The following is a 21,783-nucleotide window of genomic DNA, read 5'->3' as shown; positions in this document are numbered from 1 at the left end:
GTATAGACACTTAGATTTCCGCCCACCCCCATTATAAACCAAAATAAATCAAGTTTGCAAAAGGGACAAACTTTTAAAGAATTTTTTTGGGAAAAAAATCTTTATTTAAAACAATCTGAAAGGCTGTAAATGTCCGTAAAATAAAAAAGACACAAACATGTTTCTTATGTTTTTATACAAATACACTTTTTCTTAATCTTTTTTTGTACTTTAAAAAAAAAAAAATTTTACATCAAAACTAAAAATCATCTTAAATCATAGACACATTTTATTCTAAGCTGAATTTTTTAGATCCCAGAGCTTTGAGTGTATTGGTATATGAGCGTGTATGTGAATGTGTGTGTAAGTGTGTATATATAATTGTAAATATGTAGATACTCAAATGCTACATGTGATTAGGTGCTGGAGTACATGGTGTGTTGTGGTGTTGTGTAGTGTGTGATTGTGTGTTCATATGAAGAACGATCCTCAGTGGTCTGGTAGGCTTTTCTCACTGTACGCTGGAGGATTGTCCAAAGAAGGTCCACCTGTGGCTATGGCATTCAGAGCCTGTAAACAAACAAACAAACAAACAAATATGGATGTTTTATTCTCAGTCAAACTTCTTAAAGTCTTAAAGCATTAATTATGAAATGCATTTTATTGGTTTGTGTGTGAAAAAGTTGCTGAGCTTCATCACCATGTCCTACATGTTTCTCTTACCAGTTGAGGCTGTTGAGCAGATAGATCATGAATCGGCACCACGTTGATGATGTTCAGCTAAACAACACACACACACACACACACACACACACACACACACACACACACACACACAAACAGAGCTTCATACAGCAATTCCACAATACACTAACAACATACTGTACACACTACACAGCATGCTGGTTCCTGGTTGCAGTCATGGAATCCAAGAATTCTTTACAGCTTTACAATAGGGAGCAACCAGACTTCCATCAGCCACCACAGATTCCAAATCAGAATTGTCTAGAGTGTTCACATGAGCTTGGGGGGGAAAAAGGAATATTCAGAATTCAGAAGCTACTTCCAAAAGATCTCAGACCTTCCAGTGATTATTAATTGAAAACTGGGATTAACTGGGAGGCTGGAAATTTCCCAGTTCTCACTTGGTCCCAAATGGCTCACTATACTAAAACCCAGACATTCACTTTATTCAATCCAGAATCATATTCGGAGAGCATTTAAAACTCTTCAATGCTTCAGGTCTTCAGTGTTTAGATCTTCTTCTTGTAGCAACGCTCCATATGTTTCTCACCAGGGGACGTGTTCACCAGGAGCTCTGACTCCAGATTTCCACTGTTTTATTTTAGATATTTTAGATAGACAAGATGCTAAAGTTTTCCAGTAAGTTTCACAAAAAAGTTTTACAGCTTTATCAGATTGTTTCTCCTGTAACGTGTCAGGATCTGCTCCTGCATGCAGTATTACTACAAATCACGTCTGATTTGAAGTGTAACTGGGGTGCCAGGTTTAAGATGGTTCTGGAAGGACTGTGGAGATTCTGTGATCTTCTGAACATCAGAATCAAGTGGATTCAATTCTTAGATGATGTCAGCTGAATTAGATCGGGGCTGAGCTCTGATTAGCTTAAACACCACACATTTGGAAATAAGGACTTTGAAATTTTAAAAGAAAATGAAACGTAGCCTCAGGATGCTGCTGAAATCTTTAAAAATAAACAAATAAACAGCTACTCACAGTGGGTACATTGGTGCAGGTGGCTTTGCAGGAGAAGGCAGAAAGTGCGATCGAAATGCCAAATTGGAACATGCACATAACCAGCTGGACGCCAAATATTCCCTTTTTACACACATGAAATAAAGATCAGAAAAGCCATACAAAATGCCAGAAACTCATGCAAATTTATTTGTTTTTATTTAAAAAATAATATTTATCGCTTTATTTTTTCGCTTTATTTTGCTACATATGTTATTCTTATTTAAAGTGTTGTTATTTGTTGTTGTGTGTGTTTCATTTGTCTGATTTTACAGTAACAATAAATAAACAAACAAATACACAAACAATTAAATAATACCTTCACAAAGAGATTAGCTCTGCAGTTGTAATAGTCAGTATTGTAGCAGGACCATGGCATAATCACAATGTCCAGGGAAAAAATGATGATGGCGATCCCTGCAGTTATCGTGTTAATGATATTCAACACCAGAGCGGACTTCACCTGAGACAAAAACAGCAAACAAACAAACAATAAATAAATAAATAGACATAGTGTCAGGACCGCCCCGGTGTAGGATAAGTGAAAGACTGACTTTAACACTCCGTCTGGCCACTACGATTATCTGTTCAGACATTCAGCCTCAATAACACACCAGTGGTCTTGCAGTCTTTAGTGAAATCAATAGACAGACTGAGAGACTTAATCAAGACCTGTGGAAGACTTTTCGCATCCTATGTGCCGAAGACACAGTCAATGGTCCTCCCAATTATTCTGGAAGAAATCCAGTAAAAGGCTTCCCTTTGCAGCCACCTGTCTCTCGCCTCTCCAGGCTGCCTACAGGTACCCACAGCATGATTCTCCACAAATCTCCACAAACTTTAAAACTAAAACTAAAAAGACTTTAAAATCTAGTGGAACATCTTCCCAGAGGAAGAGTGAGAGCTTCTAATAACAGCAAGTTCAAATGCTATTAATAATTTCTTTTTCATATATTTTATTTTTTGATCAAAACTTTTCCTTCATGAGAAAATAATAAATGAATACCAATGAGTGTGTGTGTGTGTGTGTGTGTGTGTGTGTGTGTGTGTGTGTGTGTGTGTGTGTCTCGAAGCTCTTGATATTTACGTACCACACAGTTATGAAGCTTGTTGCTCCCTGAAACAGCCAATGAACCACAGCTGATGTGCTGCGAGTGCGAAACATTGGATATTATTATTATTATTATTATTATTATTATTATTATTATTATTATTATTATTATTATAATGAAACTGACACTGAATAATATCGTGATATTTATTAAAGGCAATACAATTCAAATACACTCACAAGCAGAGAACCCCAAAATGTGATTCCAGAGGTGGTGTTTATTGTGAAAAAGTTAATGGATATCACAATCCCCAGCATAATCATCACCACACCCAGCACTATTTGAACAGTCTGGGGTTAAAACACAAACACACATATATTTATCAAGGTTACTAAAATATTATATTATATTATATATGTATGTATGTATTTTTTATTTTTACCCCCAGAGCTTTGGGTTCTCCTTTCAGGAATTTCCTCAGGTGGCTTTGTTGTTGAGTCAGCGGTTGTTGGGTTGTAGTCAGGGCAGTTGATGAGGGAATAACCTGAGTGACGATTGTGTAGGTGTTTCCCTGGTTACTGACTGGGATTGTAGCACTGGCCATCTTTACACACCGTCTGGGTTTTTAACCTGGGAACAAGAAAGAAACTTAGGAAGAAATTTGAGTATGATGATGATGTATGATGATGAATGATGACCACTGTAACTTGAGGTCTAGGTTCTCTGCAGCTAGATGGCTAGAAGTGTTTTAACACTTTAAAGAGAAACCCATTTATTCCTTTTATAACAACAATAATAATAATAATTGAAGCAGCATTTTCAGGGGCCAAGCACCCAAAATCCAAGATGGCTGAATATCCTGTTTGGTAAAAATTCACATCAATGAGCTCGTTGAACTTGTGTGAGATTTCACATCGGAGTTGACTTACAAGGAAAAGAAGAAAAAACAAAAGATCACTTTACAACATTACATTATAATCATTTCACTAGTCGAAAATTCTACTATTTTGTATGTAAGGCCATTTAAGATGAAAATCTGTTTGACGTTTCACAGCAGTGTGTAACCTGTAAAATGCATGAGTACCGAGACCTTTGTCATTTTTTGGACCGGTATGTAATTGGGTCAGTACCTGACTAACTTCAGGACAAACAATACTGTTATTGATACTTGTGTTGTTTCATCTTTGTATAATTAGTTGTTAATGGTGATTTAAAAGCTTCTGTGTTTAAAAGTTTGGGCTCCTGTTACAAAACTAAGCGACACCGTGTCAGAGGCAATATACACTATATTTCCAAAAGTATTTGGACACCTGACCTTTCCTGCTATATGTGGTTCTTTTCCAAACTGTTACCAAGATAAAGGCATTCAATTGTACAGGAGGTCTTTGGATGGCACTATAATACAATTTTGCATTCACTAGAACTTGGAAACCCAAAACTGTTCCAGCACGGCAGTGCCCCTGTGCACAAAGTGAGCTCCTTGAAGATCTGGTTTACATGCTTTGGAGAAGAAGATCTCCAGCTATATAGCTCTGATCTCATCCCTACTGAACACCTTTGGGATGAATGTGAAGGGTGACTGCACCCTAGCTCTCCTCACCTTCATCACACTTTCATAACACACTTGTGGCTGAGAACACAAAAATCCATAAGCACACTCCAAAATCTAGTGGAACATCTTCCCAGAAGAGTGGAGGGAATTAGAAGAGAACATTGGGACTAAATGTGTAATGCGATGCTCAAAAATCACATTCTGTACTTATGACCAGGTGTCCCAATACTTTTGGTAATATAGTCTATATAATAGTGTGTAGAATAATAGTGAACGGAGGCAACAATTGTTATATAATGAAAAAAACTAAAACATGCTTCTTCCTCAAGCAATGCAGTGGGTTTATTTTGTCTCTGCCTCAGCTTGAGGTAACACTTATTATTCATTACCATACCGATAAAATGTAAACAACACCCATCTCTACCTGTCCCCTTGAAAATATTTATTTTATTCATACTGATCATGTTTGAGTTCCAAAGTGTTTAAAAACGTTATAAAAGCAAGAACATTTTCAAACACTGATCCTGTTACAGTTCTGTTCAAAATCATTTAGTTCAATAAAGACAAAAAAGCTCATTTTACCTTTTATCCTTGTAGCAAAGCAGTCTGACTATTCCTCTCTCTCTCTCTCCAAACTGATGTCCTTCCTCTTTTTTCCGTTATCTAGAGCTCGTGCTTTTATTCTATTAACAGTTCCAGTGATGTGGATTTAGTGAGACTGAGTCTAGAATCGAGGCAGAAAGAAAAAAGCTCCCACAGTGCTGTTGTGTAACCAGATGTAATGCTGGAACATAACACGCAAAGCTCTGAGGAGAATCAGAGCAGGGCCTGGTGTTGTTTTTGTTCCAGCTCACAGAGCTGAAGTATTCCCAGCACATGGCACTGAACAGACTCAGTGTTGCCAAGAAACTTGATCTGAAGTAACCTTCAACCAACTACAGCAACATTACACTGTCAACAGCATTAAATATGCCTGCAAGAGCAACTCATGAGTTCAAGCACCAAGGGTTCAGCCTGGTCTCATGATCCGGTGTCACATCACAGGATTTACTGTAAACATGAACTCTGAGCCATGTAAAGGGAATTTTGCCAAATATTATTATGTGCTTCTTTACGTTTTTTTTTTTTCTGAAAAGTGATGTCTCATATGTAGCTTGCGTACAGATATACTGTACATAAAAACATACTGCAGCCTGCCAGAGAGCAGGATCATAAGTCGTTTTCTGTAAAAGGGAGGACCGGAAGAGAAAGGAGTGGCTTGGGTTTTTCTCGGAATCGAGAAGGGTCAAAGTGTTCAAGATAGAAGCACAGTACTGGATCTGTTTCAACAAACTGGGAATCCAGCCAAGGGTTTAAGAAGAAAAAGAACACAAAATGATGTGTGAAGTCATCCAGATAAACCTGCTGTATTTCTCAACAGAATATGCTGCAAATGAATATGTTTGCAACATGTTGCAAAGCTAAAAATAATAATAATAATAATAATAATAATAATAATAATAAATCAGGACACCAAATGGAGAAAACAGAAAGTACAGACTTTGGGATATGATGGAGGTCAGAAACAGGAAGGAGAAGATTTAGATTTATGGGTCATTAATAAGCAAGTGAGGCTGGTAGTTTATAAATGTTTAGATTTTTTATATATATTTTAATATAATATTTTATATTATATTTATGTTTTGCAATTCTTTCTCAGTAATATATTCTATGAGAGGAAAAACATACACAGAGTACACACCATTTTGATTTAAAGATTTCTACATGGTTGTCAGATGGTTTACCAAGATTTTATCCTTACCAAGCTCATGAACAGCATGACTGTGCCCACTTCCCTCTTTTATTGTGTTCTACCTACTCATGCAAATGAAATGGCCAGTTTTACACACACACACACACACACACACACACACACGCACGAACGCAAGCACGCATATAAAATATAAATATATAGTGCGTGCGTGCGTGTGTGTGCGCGCGCGCGCGCGGTGTGTGTGTGTGTGTGTGTGTGTGAAAGTGAAAGTAAAAAGTGACGGCCTTGTGGTTACTTCTGGAAACTGGGCATTTGCGCAAAAGCGTCTACTTCAAGTACATCAAAACAATTTTCAATAGTTCTTTACTAGTGATTCTCTTAATATTAATATCAATTTATAGATGTATATTTATACATATACATTAATTTATCATTTGGTAAAATATGCAAATTAAATTATATTGATCAACTAAATAGACAGAAATAAGATTCATTATCAAATAAATGGAATTAAATACAATACAAAAAAAAAAAAAATTAAGTAGTTTACATTTGTTAGACCCCATTTGGGTAATAGATCAGTGTATTTAACTGTGTGTGTGTGTGTGTGTGTGTGTGTGTGTGTGTGTGTGTGTGTTACATTTCATATTTTATTTTCTGAATGTGTTCCACTTAACTGTTTTCCTTATTTCTGATATATAACAAGTATCTGCATGTATGAGACACATTGTTCTGTATTTATTCGTAAATGGTAAATTGCCAGGCATTTCTCTTTACAAGAGAAAATTTTGAAGCTATAAAAACATTGATGATGAACGAATGTGGCAGAGGTTTTGCAGATGTATAAATTGTGTTTTAATAAATAAAATAATTATTATTGTTATTGTTGTTGTTGTTGTTGTTGTTATGATGATAATAGTAATAATACAAATGGATGTTCACTGAATGGATTTGGATTCAGATACATTTTTAAAAACAAGGTTTCATATAAAAATGTGTTTGTTGTAAAGACATACATAGAAAATGTCCTAAATATTTTTAAAAACTGGTTATGAAATGTGTTTTATTGAAAGCATGCCTTTGTTTTCTCTGACATCTGTGTACTCTGCACTTCTGATCAAATCTCCACCTTTAAGATAAGATCTTTTTCCCTGAATGCTGTTATCTTTTCACATATCACATGGATGAATCAATGGGCATGTCCCGAACTATGGTTCCTGGTCCATGATGACAGTAAATGTAAAAATAACACTGCTAGGCAAATGTTTTAATGTAAATTTCTTGTTTTGCTAACATAAAAACAACTGATTAGTTAGAAAGAGGAAGAAAAATAAAAGATAGGGAAGAAGGAAAGGCAGAAGGATGTGAAGCAAAGCAGAGAATAAAAATGACATAAAAAAATAAATAGGATTGATTAGACAAAAACCCTGAAGGAATTGACGTGTATTTTTTAAATCAAAGAATCATATTTGCCTCTGTCACCCCGGGTTCCTGGTCAGGGTGTACACAGAGGCAGGTTTATGCTCAGACACCATTTCAGAGAGAAACTGATGTAAACAAACAGCCTTCAGATTGTGATACACATAAGTTTTGAATCGACTTCAAACTACTACTTCTTACTTATAAAGCACTAAATGGTTTGGCTCCATGTATCTCTCCAGTCTTTTAACACGCTACAATCCATCACGCTCCCTAAGATCTCAAAGCTCTGGGCTTCTAGTAGTTCCTAGAATAACAAAGTCCACTAAAGGTGGTAGAACATTCTCACATTTAGCTCCTAAACTCTGGAATAGTCTTCCTGACAGTGTTTGGGGCTCAGACACACTCTCCCAGTTTAAGTGTAGATTAAAAACGTATCTTTTTAGCAAAGCCTACACATAACACACATCACATCATAACCTTGTGCTCCAGAACATCTGATCACATGCACATTATCAACTTGTGCTGTTAATATCATGAACAGCAGCTACGCTAATTCCTCTCCACTGCTTCTCTTTCTCTCCCCATCCCGAGGCTTCCTGAGGTTGCCCAGCTTCAGTCACGTCCCACCTCATGAAGAATATGGACCTTTGAAGAAGTAGATGCCGAACTCCCGTACCATCTAGAGACGTACCAGTGCCAATTGGATCCCACTTCATGTGTGGAGTTTTGACATTGGACCTCCTGGAGTGTTTAAAGGCTCTGGCATGGAGAATCTGCTGCTGGATCTGTGATGATCACAAATGTTGAGCTCAGTAGCTCCTACTTTTATACCAAAGACTGTAGAAAGAACATTTACTTATAATCTTATACTCCAGTGCTCATGTTAGTTCTCACTCTCCAGTGTTCTTTATTGTTGAAAGATTTATGATCAGACTCTTGATGTCACCCAGATGAGGATGGGTTCCCCTTTTGAGTCTGGTTCCTCTCAAGGTTTCTTCCTCATTACATCTAAGGGAGTTTTTCCTTGCCACAGTCGCCATGGCTGCTCATCAGGGATAAATGCACACCATTCATCTTCACTGTTCATTTCTGTAAAGCTGCTTTGAGACAATGTGTGTTGTGAAAAGCGCAATAGAAATAAACTTGACTTGACTTGACATTTCTTTATCATTATTACATTTCAACATTACATTCCCAAATATTTATTAACCTGACAAATATGTGCACTGAACACAAATAGATATAAAACAGACATCATGTTATATAGCATTCAAATTAATTAAATACTTTATTAGAACACTCGTTTTAGATCATTTTCTGCTTATCTACTGTGTGACCATCCATGAAAGTTTTGTGGCGCTGAGTTGCTCATGTTGTTCCCCTCGGTTTGTGGGATGTACACCACATTCTGCCAAAAGAGAAAAATCCAAAGATCAAATTAGTTCATTTAATGATTTATTTGAAGAATAAAAGACATTTTCAGTGTCTCCTGTTTGTTCTAAATTCCCAGGTTCTTCTCTCTTTCCTCCATCCAACAGTACCTTTGCTATCCTACTGTGTTCTGCTGTTTGGTGTTAATACCCTGGTGTGTGATTGTATCATTGCACAGCTAAAAAATTTTTGTTTGTTTGTTTGTTTTGTATGTTTTATTTTATTTGAAGGTAGAGTACATTTTTTTACTCACATGTGCAGCTCCTTGGAATGCCTGGTTGCCAAATGTCGAAATAGGCACCTTTTAAAAAAAAATAGAAAGATATCAAATTCACACAGGATCTTAATTTCTGTGCAAAACTGCTACATACACATTGGACAATATTTCTTACCCATAATGCATTGTAAAAAGTTTTAGAGAGAAAACTTGTGTTTATTTTTATATCTATTAGATTATAAAAGCTTTAAAGTTTGTCTGAGCTCCCATCCCATCATTGCTCTGTTATCCTACTCTTTTCACCTGTTTGTGTTTATCGGTGATCAGTTTGTCTGGTTCTACTCTGTAGTCTCACTGTGTCTTTGCAGTGTTTTGGAAGTAGATTTTTATTGACTCAAAGGTGTTACGTGATGCATTACAGTTTATATAGAAACTGTTGGATCGCTTGAATGGAGGACTTGCACAGTGAACACGCCATATTAACTGAGTTAGTGAGGTTTTACATAAATGTGTGTACTGAACATTTATAGAAGGAGTCTCCAGTGTCAGCACTTTACAACAGTCAGAGTTAAAGCTGTAACTGTTCCCAGAGATGCTTCACAGTGAACAGTGCTTTATTTTACTCACACTTCATGGACGTTCAAATATATAATCATTCTTTCATATTAAATCATCCAACATAAGGAATTGTTGCTAATTTTCTATGGTGTCAGAGTTTTTTGATGTTATAGGTTTGTGATGTTATAGGAAAATAAACGCCATTGCAGTGGTTAAAGAAACTGCCTTACATTTATATCAGAGGTTCAATTTGTGCCAAAATATGAGCAAGAATAAAGCTCTGGATTTTGTTCTGTTCAGTGCAGATGTTCAGATTTTACTTACCTGTGGGTTCCCAGAGACAGCCTGGTTGGTATACGTTACAATAGGCACCTTGTAATAAAAAAGAGAGATAGACAGATAAATAGGTAGATATGGAGAGAAAAAAAAATTGAGTTTTACACACCAACTTTTACTTTCATGTAGAGAAATTATAGTTGGCTTCTTTCTTAATTCCCACTAGGCCATCAAGCCTGCATTACACATCTTTTAAAACAAATCAGAAGTGAAATAAAACAATATGGATGAAGCAGAAGAAAAAGAAAGACAGAAATAGAAAACAGTGGGAAATTAACAAGTAATAAAGATGCATTTATATTCTGGGACATAACAAGAGCAATCTAGATGTTCAAATTTATAATATATTATTCAAATCTTAGACATATAAGTAACTATAGACATCAGTGTCCAGTGCTTGCTGGATTAGACTTTATAATGGACAGAATTGCTCCTAACATCTTTATATCCTGTAACTGTAACGTTCAGGATAAGAGTTCATCTTTAATTTGTCGGTACTGTGATTCTCACCATGGTTGCCGAGTCACAGGTGGCTTTACAGGCGAACACCGAGATGCAGATGGAGATGATGAATTGAAGAATGGTGAAAATCAGCAGCACTGCACTGATGGATTTGGAGCGTGCCTGGGAGAGCGTGGGAGAAAAAGAAAAAGTTTTCATATTGGAGTTCTGAGTAATAAATGTACGCTGCACATTGCGAATTACTGGATTATTAGTAATTCCAGATTATTCACTATAAAATCACTTGTAGACAGAAAACCATACATCGAATACTTTGTCATTATTAGATTTTGTCACTGAAAGACAAAAGTGCAACAAAATGTATTCAGATGTTACCAATTAAAATTTGTCAATAGAAAAATTATCCAAATTAAGACTTTTTTTTATAGAATTATAGCAAATTGGCTAGTGGCTTATCAAGCGAATTTTAATTATTTACAGTTAATTTATTTTTAAATTATTTGACAATTTCAAGTCAGACAAGTAAAACTCACCTCAAACCTGTAACAGTCCTGATAAGAATAGCAGTAATATTGTAGGAAAAGGTCTGTAGTCAATACTCCGATGCCTGCTGCTGACATCAGGGCACTGACCACGTTCATTCCCAGCGATCCCTGCACCTAGACCAGAGAGGAAACCAAGACTTTCAAGAAAAGCTGCGATCACATGCTAAAAAAAATTGCATGATGGTATAACCAAACATTTGAAGGCAACATTAGAAAGGACATGGTTTTCTTTCAGCTTTTTTTCCTTCAATCACAGGGTCTGTCATAACAGTCCCGAAAACCAGACAATGGTGCACAAGAAGATCGAAATTTCTCATGACAACAACAACCTGATTAAAAAGAAAAAAGAAAGAAAAGAATGACAAATTTCAGAATCTTTCCACTTGGGTATAAAAGCAGCTTTTATGGAGCAGAAATTAAAGAACAGGCAGGAAGTGATAACTGCAAAGGGCAAATGAGGTCTGGACTGAGTCTCGAGTGCCACAGGGGTCAAATACCACAAGACTTACAACACATTTCTAGTTCATAACAATAAATATATATATATATATATATATATATTAAAAAATAATGAATTGCAGTTGATGAGATTTACATACCAGACAATTCTGAATATTGCTTTCTGCAGCGACAGACAAAGAGCCAGTGATGATGTACTGCACAGATAGAATTTATTATTATTATTATAATGTCATCTTTTATCTGCATGTCAACATATCACAGAGATAAAATCTCTATCTGCCCTCATCTACACACGTAAGCTTTTAAACACCAACGGTTGGCTAGTATTACTGTGATTGACACGGGAAGGTGTGGAAGCCCCTCCCACTCAGACAGAGCACATCAAGTTTCAATGTCTTGGCTCAGTTTTATCACCAGGATTTAATCTTCCATGCTTAGTTTCAAGTTTAGTGTTTTAATGATTTTTATTTGTACACTTACAAATATGGAGGCCCAGAAAACATTTCCACTAATAACAGAAACTGGGGCATATGGAGGGTCTGACACCAACACAATTCCGAACAGTAAAGTTATCATTCCAATCATTATCTGGACCGTCTGTAAAGAAAAAAATAAAGGAACAGAAATAAAATTTACATCTTTACACTGCAAATAAATAAATAAATAAATAAATAAATAATCAAAGAAATGAAATGCCTATTTGACTGGAATTGTATGTGAAATAAATATGTAAAATTTAAAAAACTAAATGAATTGTATAGATTGATATCATTTATAGTAAAAAAAAAAAAAAAAAAACTTCTAACAAAAAATAATAATATAATATTTTTTACACTAAAATGTAATAATAATCTAATAGTAATATAGCATGTATTTACAGTATATATGTTTTATGAATATATATACTGTATATATTAATTCATTAATTTTTTTTATATAATAATTCTTTCTTTTTAAATCATCTGTATTTAGTGAATACAATGCAAAAAATGTTTTTCAGGATTTTCTTTATGGAAAGTGATCACAGTGGGCTTTACCCCGAGAGCTTTCGGCTGTCCTTTCAGAAACGTAAAAATCTGCGGCTGGTGAGACTGAACCATGTTACTCTGAAAAGTCTGTCCAACAGTCGCCATTGTGTGTGTTCAATCTGGATTTTAACAGAAGAGACCATAAATGTATTAAATTCAATAAATCAATCAATTCTACAATCCTTATAACCACAATATTTATGAGTAATTTAACATTTAACAATCCATAAATTATTATGCATCAATAAGCATGTTATAATTTATTATTATCTGAATAAGCGGTAAATATATATTTATCTTTTTATAAATATTATTACAATTTAATTTCTGAAATTTGATTTGATTTGATTTTGATTTGAATTATAATTTTGACAGTTTATTTTACCTGAAGTGTTGCACAGCTTTCTCAGACGGTTCCTCAGAAGGTGTCGTGTCTACTCGAGGTCTGAATCCTGGTCCACATGCAGGCGTTTTTTACGTTTACTTTATTGACCTTTGGATTCATTACACATCATTTTATGAAGTGAGTGACAGTAAACCACATCATTACGTAACTACACAGGTGCATCATACACAGGGACACGTACAATATGCTCTCTATATAATCCAAGATTAATATTAACTGGATTTGAAATGTGTTGGCGTCATTAACAGACATTGATTTAGCATTTATGACTGGAATCTGACATTGTAAAAGTCTCCTAACTGTCAGTGTTGTAGTGATAGAAACTCATGGATAAAGCTCATGGACATTTTACAGCATTGTATTGTAACTGTAACTAAACAAAGTGTGGCATGTTGTTAGTTAATTGAAGTAAAAATTGTGATCATTGCTAAGCAGCTGTGGTAAACTTTCACCGACTAGTGACATGTTTGTGTTTGTATTTATTTTCTTTGCTTGTGCCTTGATTTTATAAAAGTATGTTTCACTTCTGAAGCTTTTATCTGATTCTGAGCTAATAACATAACCTTACACACTTCAGAATTAATCTAAATGGAAACTAGTACACTTTAGATCATGAGCCATTCCTTTCCTTCTCCCTTTTCATCACTTCCTATCAATCTGTTAAACAGTTATTTTCATCTCACTTTCCATCAAAGATTGTTCCAAGCTTGTACATATATTTTACTTTGACAGTTCACAAATGCGACTACCTGGCTACCGAACTGTCGTTGCTCTAGCTAACAGCTAACAGAAAAATTCTTTCTTCTCCAAGTAAAGAAATCCACCTTCTTCTACCCACCACTGTGGCATTTAGGGTCTTCTGGTATTCCTGAGCTCACCAGTGGGTCTATGCTTTAAAGAATGTACAGAATTTTTGATTTGGCAACACCTAATGTTTTTGTTCTCCTTATGACAGGCTTGTTTTGAGTCTTTTCAGACTAGTGATGGTTTGCTTGACAGATCTTTGGGTTTTTATGATGGTGCGGTGTTGCTGCTATTCCAGAGAGTGTACATTTTTACGTAGGACTTTTCAAGAAAAGCTGGACATTGTGAGGTAAAGTCAGCCAAAACCATTCATGAACCATTTTGCACAATTTTCCTTCATTTTAAATCCCCAGGAAATGCACAGAAATCCAGGGAAACCCCATGGTGATGTGATGAGGTGAATATCGATGCTCCTGCTGGAGATGATATAAGTGGAGGTGCAGTTGTGGCCACAGTAAGTGATGTAAGTGGAGGTGCAGTTGTGGCCACAGTAAGTGATGTAAGTGGAGGTGCAGTTGTGGCTACAGTAAAAGGAGACGTGTTGAATTGTGTTCATTGAAATGCAGGGAAACCCCGGGGTGAATATTGATGCTCCTGCTGGAGATGATGTAAATGGAGGTGCAGTTGTGGCTCCAGTAAAAGGAGACTTTTGAATTGCGTTCATTGGGTTTCTTGCTTTAATGATAACATTCATTCTGACTGTTTAAGATCCTGTGTGTGACGCAGTGCTCTGATCTACTGCACTTCTCTATAATACTGATGGTTTCTATAGACGAGGCGTCATAATGATGCTGTTAAGAGGTTGATTGATTCAGGTAGGACACCACCAAAGGCCAAAATTTGTAATGCCACCACCACTGAATTACACATTCCTGGGATTGGATCAGCTAAACAGACAATCAACTATATATTTTTATCCTGTAAAAAGTAATACCATGTAGACCAAGGTGATAAGTTTTGATTTCTACAATGAACTCCAGGTTCATATATAAATTTTTATTTATTTCAAACATAACCATCACACTTCTCTTTTATAAAAACACAAATCATCTCACACGACTTAATGCTATTGGATTTTATCTTCTGTTCTTGGTGCTTAGTTATTTGTGATGTAGATCTTCGTACAGGTTTTGTGCTGCTGGGGTGCTGTTGTTCACCTGCACTTGTGGGATGTACATCACATTCTGTAAAGAAATTCAGAAGGTCACTTTAGTTCATTTGTCCTGATAAAGAAGAATTAATTTCATCCTGTCAAAAATTCATACTTTCTGAATGCTTGTTATGGTTCTTGTGTCCGCCCCGATTGTGAAATGTTGTTAAAGACATTAATGTAACAAGTTTGGAAGGAGTCTCCAGTGTCAGCACTTTGTGATCTTTTTGTCATCTTTATGACAGAGGAACCCATATCACAGACGGTACATAACATGGAATGTAACCAGAGATGAATAAAAAAATATAACAATGTGTTTTTGATTAAACCCACACTGGAGAATATTGAACATTACTGGAATGACTCTTCTGTGTCAGCACTTTGAGTTCAAGCTCTAAATTGTTCCAGATGTTTTTACATGTCAAGCTGCATTGAGCAGACTGTTTCCAGGAGAACAGGTAGTAACTTATTTCACAACATGTAACTAAATGTGCATATGAATGTATTATAATCTGTTTATCAATAAATCAAGAAATTGTTGTATGTGAAGCTTAAACATTTTTCCACAGGTGCTTTTTTTCTGTAAGGTTCACTTACGTGTGGGTTGCTAAGGGCACTCTGGGTGGAATACGTTACAATGGGCACCTTTAAACAAGATTAAGTGTGAGAGAGAGAGAGAGAGAGAGAGAGAGAGAGAGAGAGAGAGAGAGAGAGAGAGAAGCATGTTATCTGTATGTGCTTTTATCTACAGAATTGAAATAAACTGAGATTTCGCTCACCTGTGGGTTGCCAGGTGCAGCCTGATTAGGGTACATTACAACAGGCACCTAGTATGAAAAGATGGAGAGGGAGAGAGAGAGAGAGAAAGAGAGAGAGAGAGAGAGATGTGAAGTTTACACATTTGTTTCTATAAAAGGTTGTTCTCTTCACAGTATGAATTAAAATAAACTGAGATTTCGCTCACCTGTAGGTTGCCAGGTGCAGCCTGATTGGAGTATATTACAGTAGGCATCTTGAAAGAAAGCGGGGACGGGAGAGAGGGAGAGATGAGTTTACACAAGACATTTGTTTCTATAAATAAAAATGATGTTATATATAATTTATAGACAGTGTGATCACTTCAGTAGGGTATGTGGATATTAAATAACAGATTTACAATAAAAAAAAGTGTGTAGAATATTTAAGATGTTTTTTTGCGAACCAGATGACATTTCAAATGAGTTTATTTACTATTCAGGTTCAAATTCTTCCAAATTCCCACTTGGACATGAGTAAGTGTATTGCTAGACAAGTAGTACTCAGGGTGAAAGGGCATAACTGTGACCACTGATCAGAGGGTTATTTCAGTCTTAGACAAAAGACATTCATCTCACCATGGGTTCAGAGCAGCAGGTGGCCTTACAACCGAACGCTGAGATGGTGATGGAGATGATGAACTGAAGAATCGCAAAAACCAGCAGGACTGCACTGATGGCTTTGGAGCGAGCCTGGGATGTAAAAAAGTAAATGCAGGTAAATAAAAAAAAGAGCTTTTTATTATTTTTTTTATTATGATTAAATAAATTAAAACACATGGCCTGGATTGTGTGTGAATATTATAGTACTATGCGTTTTCACGGAAGGCGTTCAGGAAAAACTTCTAGTGGATAGAATACTCCTACTGTGTCCTGTGTTATAGTTTATAATAAATTACAATATAATTTATGTTATAAATTTTCAGAAAAAAACAATCACTCCACTGAGCGCATGTCCAGTTTTGAAATTGTTTCTATGAAGTGGGATTTGATTTGAGTTCACAAAAATGAAACACAATACAATAATCTTAATTAGGACACAATATAAATAAAATAAATATTGGACACAATAAAATAAAATAAAAAATACATCAAATTAGCAAACCAACAAACCAGCTTTAAAAAGGCAAACTAATAAAATGGGTGACGGGACAAACAATAATGTTTTTTGATTCATGAGGCCTAATGTCAGAGTTTAAAATAATAAAACTCGCCTCAAACATGGAGCAGCTGTACTGGTTGCAGTAATAATATAAGAAAAAGTCTCCGGTCAGTACTCCGATGCCGACTGCTGAAAATACGGCACTGACCACATTCATTCCCAGCGATCCCTTCACCTACAGCAGAGAGGAAACAGTTCAATTATAGCTTATTATTCTAAATAAAATTCATAATACAATTATCTTAAAAATTCAACAATAAAATGTCTCTTTTGAATCCAGACACTGTCTGATTTTACACACAGAATGTGTTGACCATATATGGAAAACCAAAAGGATCATAAACCAGCAGGACTGGAACGCAATGGGAGTTAAAAAGTATGACATATAAGTCACTTATGCTCATGAGAATATAAAATATGATGTTTAATGAGTCACAAATTACAAAGAATTGATGATTCATATATTAGACTGTTCTGATGAGGTTTACGCACCACACAGGAATTAAGGTTGGTTTCTGCAGCAACAGACAGAGAGCCGGTGATGATGTACTGCATGAAAAGAAAAAGATTTTAACTGAAAAAGCAAAAAATACCGAATATTAAAGTCAGCAGTCCGATCATTATTTGACATGTCTGTGTAAAGGGGGAGAAAAGCATACAAGTGACATCTCTGAAATGGAAGTAAAAAAACAAAAGTTTGTAGACACCTGGCCATAAGAACGGTATCTGCTTTTTTCTGAACATTCCATTCCACATTCAGTCCCCATCTACTGTTATAATAACCTCCACACTTCTGGGAAGATTCACTCAGCCTCAAGAATGTGTGTTAGTAAAGTTAGTGATGTAGGTGAGATGTTGTGAGATGTTGCTGGTGTGCAGTCAGCGTTCATATTTATCCCAATGGTGTTCAATAGGGTTGGAGCTCTACCAAAGAGATCTTCTACCAAATCCAACCCATGGAAAGCAGATCTGGCTTTGTGCACAGGGGCATCGTCATGCTGGAGCAGGTTTGGGTTCTCTTCAAGTGAAGGGAAAGTTTTATGCGACAGCATCCAAAGACGTTTGATATGCAGAACCATGTGCCTTTGTGAGAACCACATATGACTGGAAAAATTGGGTGTCCAATACTTTTGTCCTTATAGTAAATGTGTTACTAAAAGTGCATGTAAAAAAAATAGTAATAAAATAATAAAGTTTAAAAAAGTGGCGATCAAATGAAAAAAGTATAATTTTAGTAATATTTGTGGAATTATATTTAATTATAAAAGTTTCTTTCGGCTTCTCCCGTTAGGGGTCGCCACAGCGGATCCTCCGCATGTTTGATTTGGCACATGTTTTACGCTGGATGCCCTTCCTAACGCAACCCTCCCCAATTTATCCGGGCTTGGGACCGGCACTGAAAGTGGCTGGGGATGGTTCCCTGACCGGGAATCGAACCCGGGTCGCAGCGGTGAGAGCGCTGCATCTTAGACCACTAGACCACCAGGGGACCTAATTATATTTAATTATAATTTAGAATAATTTATGTAATAATTGAATAATAATATAATAGTTTAATATATATAACAGTTTTTACTGTAGGGGTTGCATGTGAAATATATATATATATCATAAAAAAAATGGCAGGTTTGAAGCTGTGATTTGTGGACTGTTTGGACTGTTTATTTTATTTTATTGTAGAAATAATAAAATTTAAGACTTGACAGGAATCGGTGGGCGTGTCCCAAACGCCAGAACTCCAGAGAACATTTCTCACCATTTCTAACATCCATCACTAACAAAACACAAACACACACACACACACACACACACACACACACACACACACACACACACACACACTGCAGCTAACACACAACAACTGCTCAGACCTGTGTTTCGATCTGTCAATCTTCAATCAATCAATCAATCAATCAATCAATCATCAAACAGATGATGTGTTTTACCCCGAGTGCTTTGGGCTGGGCTTTTAGGAAGTGGAGGATTGTCGAGGACTGAGCATTGACCACGTTAACACTCACTGGGAGACTCTGTCCAACAGCAGCCATTTGTGGATTTTATTCAGATTTTAACTAAAAAACAAGCAGAATGATTCGAGATTAGTTTCAAATCAATGTGATGCAAAGTCCCTAAAACAAATCTTAAAATATTTTAGAAATATACATCGCATATGAAATTGATCTCACCGTCCTCTTGTCTCAGTGTCTGGAGCTCTGGGCAGATGTTCACACAGGGGTTTATATACAGTTCACATTTATGCCCTTTGGACTCATCATCACCTTTTTATTGCATCTGAAACCGCAAACCATGTGATTCTGCTGTTACGCAAACTTCAGATTGACCTGATACATGCCGTGGAAGTGTTTCTGCTGCTTATTTTAACGTACAATCTTGTGTGGGTGTTAGTCAGTGTTCACATTGGTGTGTTGTGAGAAATCATTAGGCTACAGTTCAGTGAGCAGGAACTCTACTGCTCTTAATTATATACTACTTAATGATATTTTGTTCTTCTGTTTGTATTTATTTGATTAGATTGAGATCTTTTGAGATTTTTATTCCTTGCAGCATTTTGGTAAAATTTCGTCTGCTGCTCCAGATTTCATTTAAAATTCTCCTGAGTCTGATCATGCTGTTTGTTTTGAATGAAGTTCATCATGAGTCAGTCTCGGAGTCTCGCGCTGATCAGTGTTCAGTGGTGAAGGTGAAGGTGAAGGTGTGATGGTGATAAAATATTTGTCACTCCAAAGCTTCCATCATATGCTGGATATAAAACCTCTTAAAAGATTAACACTCTCTCTCTCTCTCTCTCTCTCTCTCTCTCTCTCTATCTATCTATCTATCTATCTATCTATCTATCTATCTATCTATTATCTCTCCTTTCTCTTTTGATCTTTTCTCACTTCAACATTATGATTCTTAATTTACATCCCTCTCTTTGCGTCTGTTCTATTTTTTCTTCTGCGTCTTTCATGCCATCTCTCTCTCTTGTCATTATAAATATACACTGCCTTTTTCTCTTTAATTCTTTCTTTTAAACTCTCACTCAACGCCTCTTTCATTCTATTCTACCTCTCTTTATTTTTCTGCCTCTTTTTCTTTAAACTCTGTCTTTTCTTTCTACCAATCTCTCTTGTTCTTTTTCTTTTCTTTGTCAATTTTCCTCTAAACTTTCCCTCTATTTCCTTCTGTCTGTCTGACTTTCTTTCTCTCTCTCTCTTTCTCAGTATATTTCTCTCTGTCTATGTATATCGTTGTCTGTCTCCCTCTCCACCTTTCTCTGCTAATTTTTCTATTCAATTCAATTCATTTCACTTCTCCTCCCTCTTTCTCTCTCGACCTCTCTCTCTCTCTCTCTCCCTCTCTCTCTCCCTCTCTCTCTCTCCTTCTATAATCCATCGTGAATAATGCAGTGGGTCTGGCGGCCGAGTCCTGATCCTCGGTTAACTGATTAGCGCTGCTCCGCTGCTCCGGAGGTCATGACGGGGTAAACGAGAGAAAAAAACATTTCTTTGATATTTTTTTTGTGCCTCAGGAATCAGTGATCCTCATCCACAGCCTGAGCCAAAGCACATGATTATTTGATTTTATTTGATCTCTGATTTGTTTTATTTGGTTTTATTAGTAAGGGGTGAATATATACAGCCTGAGCGGGCAGTAGGATTCGTCTCGTAATGGAATTTACATTCACAGCTTTTGAGCTTTTAAGATTAGATTGTAATGGAAATGCACTAAAGCCCCAGATTTAATCTTGACCTTCAATTTATACAGAAGCAAAGACTGGCCTATGGCAGGGGGTGGAGGTGTGTGTATCTGCCCCAAATCCCCTTACACTCAACAGAGACAGATATAATTATAATTAATAAATTATTAACCAAATAAATAAATAAAAAAATAAAAAAATAAATAAGTTCATTTTGGGGAGAAAAAATATAAATAGATATTAAAAGATATAAATAATATTTTAAAAAGATAAAACTATAATAATATATATAACACAGACAAAAATGTTAAAATGTTTAAAGTACAAATAAATTAATATTTTATATTAATATTTAAAATATTAATTCATATTTTTTAAATTAATATTAATGTTTATTTCTGCATTTCTATATTCTTTCATTTATAAAATTCAACATTATTTACTAAAGTTATTTATTTATTTATTGATTCATTCATTTATTCATGTATTTGTTTATAACCCATAGTACCGAGGCGTGCACAGGCTGCACGTTAACTCCATCGAAGTCTTCGTTGTGTGATTGTCAGAGCGCAGCAGGACGTCAGGGACGAGTTTAACCTTCATATTAAATTATTTCATACGTTTTCCTGAATGTCAGCGTGTGCAACACGACCTCGATCGATTCCGGATCAATTATTCAGTAGCAGTGAAATTCGGCTCCCAGACTGATCCCAAAAACCTTTCTGAACCACGAAATACGTTTTCTGTGTAAATACACTGAAAACCGCCTGGAATCGATGGACACGTCCTGGCATCCGAAACACATCTCGCTAAAAATATCCCGGTGACAGGAGCGACACCGAGAGAGAAAATCCAGGGCATATTGACCAAGAGAAAGTGGAGGTATGGACAAAAATGTTGCAACATCTGACTCTTCTGGTCATTTGTTGTTCCCCGAACCCCCAAAACACATCTTTGGATTCAGCATTACATTTTCTTTTCACTTGACCTAGAAAACCCAAAACCTGTTACATCTAGTGGAACATCTTGCCAGAAAAGTGGAGGTTGTTATAACAGCAAAGGGGGACAAAGTGTAGATTTTACCAAATGTAGATTTTTTTCAGTCCATATAGTGTATATCTTAACTTCCAGATCCATCCTGATGCTCTACCACTGTTCCTGTCCTGAAGAAACCTCGGTCTGCCTGCCTCAATGACTACCACCCTGTAGCCCTGA

General features: G+C 36.1%; 3 protein-coding genes across 5 annotated transcripts; all 3 read right to left on the bottom strand.

Annotated features, from left to right (window-relative positions):
- Positions 1 to 290: 290 nt before the first annotated feature.
- Positions 291 to 5,233, bottom strand: LOC124389025 (membrane-spanning 4-domains subfamily A member 4D-like). Its single transcript, XM_046854621.1, has 8 exons — positions 4,921 to 5,233; positions 3,229 to 3,416; positions 3,026 to 3,136; positions 2,826 to 2,882; positions 2,054 to 2,197; positions 1,717 to 1,818; positions 703 to 759; positions 291 to 549 (listed from the first exon to the last, which is right to left on the bottom strand). Exons 2-8 carry the CDS (start codon positions 3,388 to 3,390, stop codon positions 469 to 471), a joined length of 714 nt encoding a protein of 237 aa, XP_046710577.1. The 5' UTR covers positions 3,391 to 3,416; positions 4,921 to 5,233; the 3' UTR covers positions 291 to 468.
- Positions 5,234 to 8,562: 3,329 nt separating this feature from the next.
- On the bottom strand, positions 8,563 to 13,003 carry LOC124389732 (membrane-spanning 4-domains subfamily A member 8-like). 2 transcript variants are annotated; one of them, XM_046855202.1, is made up of 9 exons: positions 12,938 to 13,001; positions 12,562 to 12,671; positions 12,005 to 12,121; positions 11,662 to 11,718; positions 11,051 to 11,176; positions 10,566 to 10,679; positions 10,044 to 10,091; positions 9,198 to 9,245; positions 8,563 to 8,921 (listed from the first exon to the last, which is right to left on the bottom strand). In XM_046855202.1, the coding sequence occupies exons 2-9, from the start codon at positions 12,655 to 12,657 to the stop codon at positions 8,835 to 8,837; spliced, it is 693 nt and encodes a 230-aa protein (XP_046711158.1). In that variant the 5' UTR covers positions 12,658 to 12,671; positions 12,938 to 13,001; the 3' UTR covers positions 8,563 to 8,834. The 2 variants fall into 2 exon arrangements, with proteins under 2 accessions (XP_046711158.1, XP_046711151.1); XM_046855195.1 differs by having other exon boundaries at positions 8,564 to 8,921; positions 12,562 to 12,682; positions 12,938 to 13,003.
- Positions 13,004 to 14,828: 1,825 nt separating this feature from the next.
- Positions 14,829 to 19,117, bottom strand: LOC124388723 (membrane-spanning 4-domains subfamily A member 18-like). Of its 2 annotated transcripts, XM_046853697.1 has the most exons (9): positions 19,055 to 19,117; positions 18,815 to 18,940; positions 17,361 to 17,417; positions 16,921 to 17,043; positions 16,286 to 16,399; positions 15,877 to 15,924; positions 15,692 to 15,739; positions 15,510 to 15,557; positions 14,829 to 14,946 (listed from the first exon to the last, which is right to left on the bottom strand). In XM_046853697.1, the coding sequence occupies exons 2-9, from the start codon at positions 18,914 to 18,916 to the stop codon at positions 14,863 to 14,865; spliced, it is 624 nt and encodes a 207-aa protein (XP_046709653.1). In that variant the 5' UTR covers positions 18,917 to 18,940; positions 19,055 to 19,117; the 3' UTR covers positions 14,829 to 14,862. The 2 variants fall into 2 exon arrangements, with proteins under 2 accessions (XP_046709653.1, XP_046709658.1); XM_046853702.1 differs by lacking the exon at positions 17,361 to 17,417 and having other exon boundaries at positions 19,055 to 19,114.
- Positions 19,118 to 21,783: the final 2,666 nt, after the last annotated feature.

Source organism: Silurus meridionalis, chromosome 1 (assembly GCF_014805685.1).
Source record: "Silurus meridionalis isolate SWU-2019-XX chromosome 1, ASM1480568v1, whole genome shotgun sequence".
Classification (NCBI taxonomy): Eukaryota; Metazoa; Chordata; class Actinopteri; order Siluriformes; family Siluridae; genus Silurus; species Silurus meridionalis.
The sequence above is the reverse complement of the archived record's forward strand: the minus strand, read 5'-3'. Positions and strand labels throughout refer to the sequence as shown.

Coding starts and splice junctions, on each gene's coding strand:
- LOC124389025 (XM_046854621.1), bottom strand. CDS start 3,390: ATGGCCAGTGCTACAATCCCAGTCAGTAACCAGGGAAACACCTACACA. Junction 3,137..3,228: donor GAGAACCCAAAGCTCTGGGG/GTAAAAATAAAA, acceptor TTTTAACCCCAG/ACTGTTCAAATAGTGCTGGG. Junction 1,819..2,053: donor GAGCTAATCTCTTTGTGAAG/GTATTATTTAAT, acceptor GTGTGTAAAAAG/GGAATATTTGGCGTCCAGCT.
- LOC124388723 (XM_046853697.1), bottom strand. CDS start 18,916: ATGGCTGCTGTTGGACAGAGTCTCCCAGTGAGTGTTAACGTGGTCAAT. Junction 16,400..16,920: donor ACAGCTGCTCCATGTTTGAG/GCGAGTTTTATT, acceptor TTTACATCCCAG/GCTCGCTCCAAAGCCATCAG. Junction 15,925..16,285: donor CCTGCTGCTCTGAACCCATG/GTGAGATGAATG, acceptor CTTTCTTTCAAG/ATGCCTACTGTAATATACTC.
- LOC124389732 (XM_046855195.1), bottom strand. CDS start 12,657: ATGGCGACTGTTGGACAGACTTTTCAGAGTAACATGGTTCAGTCTCAC. Junction 12,122..12,561: donor GACAGCCGAAAGCTCTCGGG/GTAAAGCCCACT, acceptor TTTTCTTTACAG/ACGGTCCAGATAATGATTGG. Junction 11,177..11,661: donor GCAATATTCAGAATTGTCTG/GTATGTAAATCT, acceptor TCTCTGGTCTAG/GTGCAGGGATCGCTGGGAAT.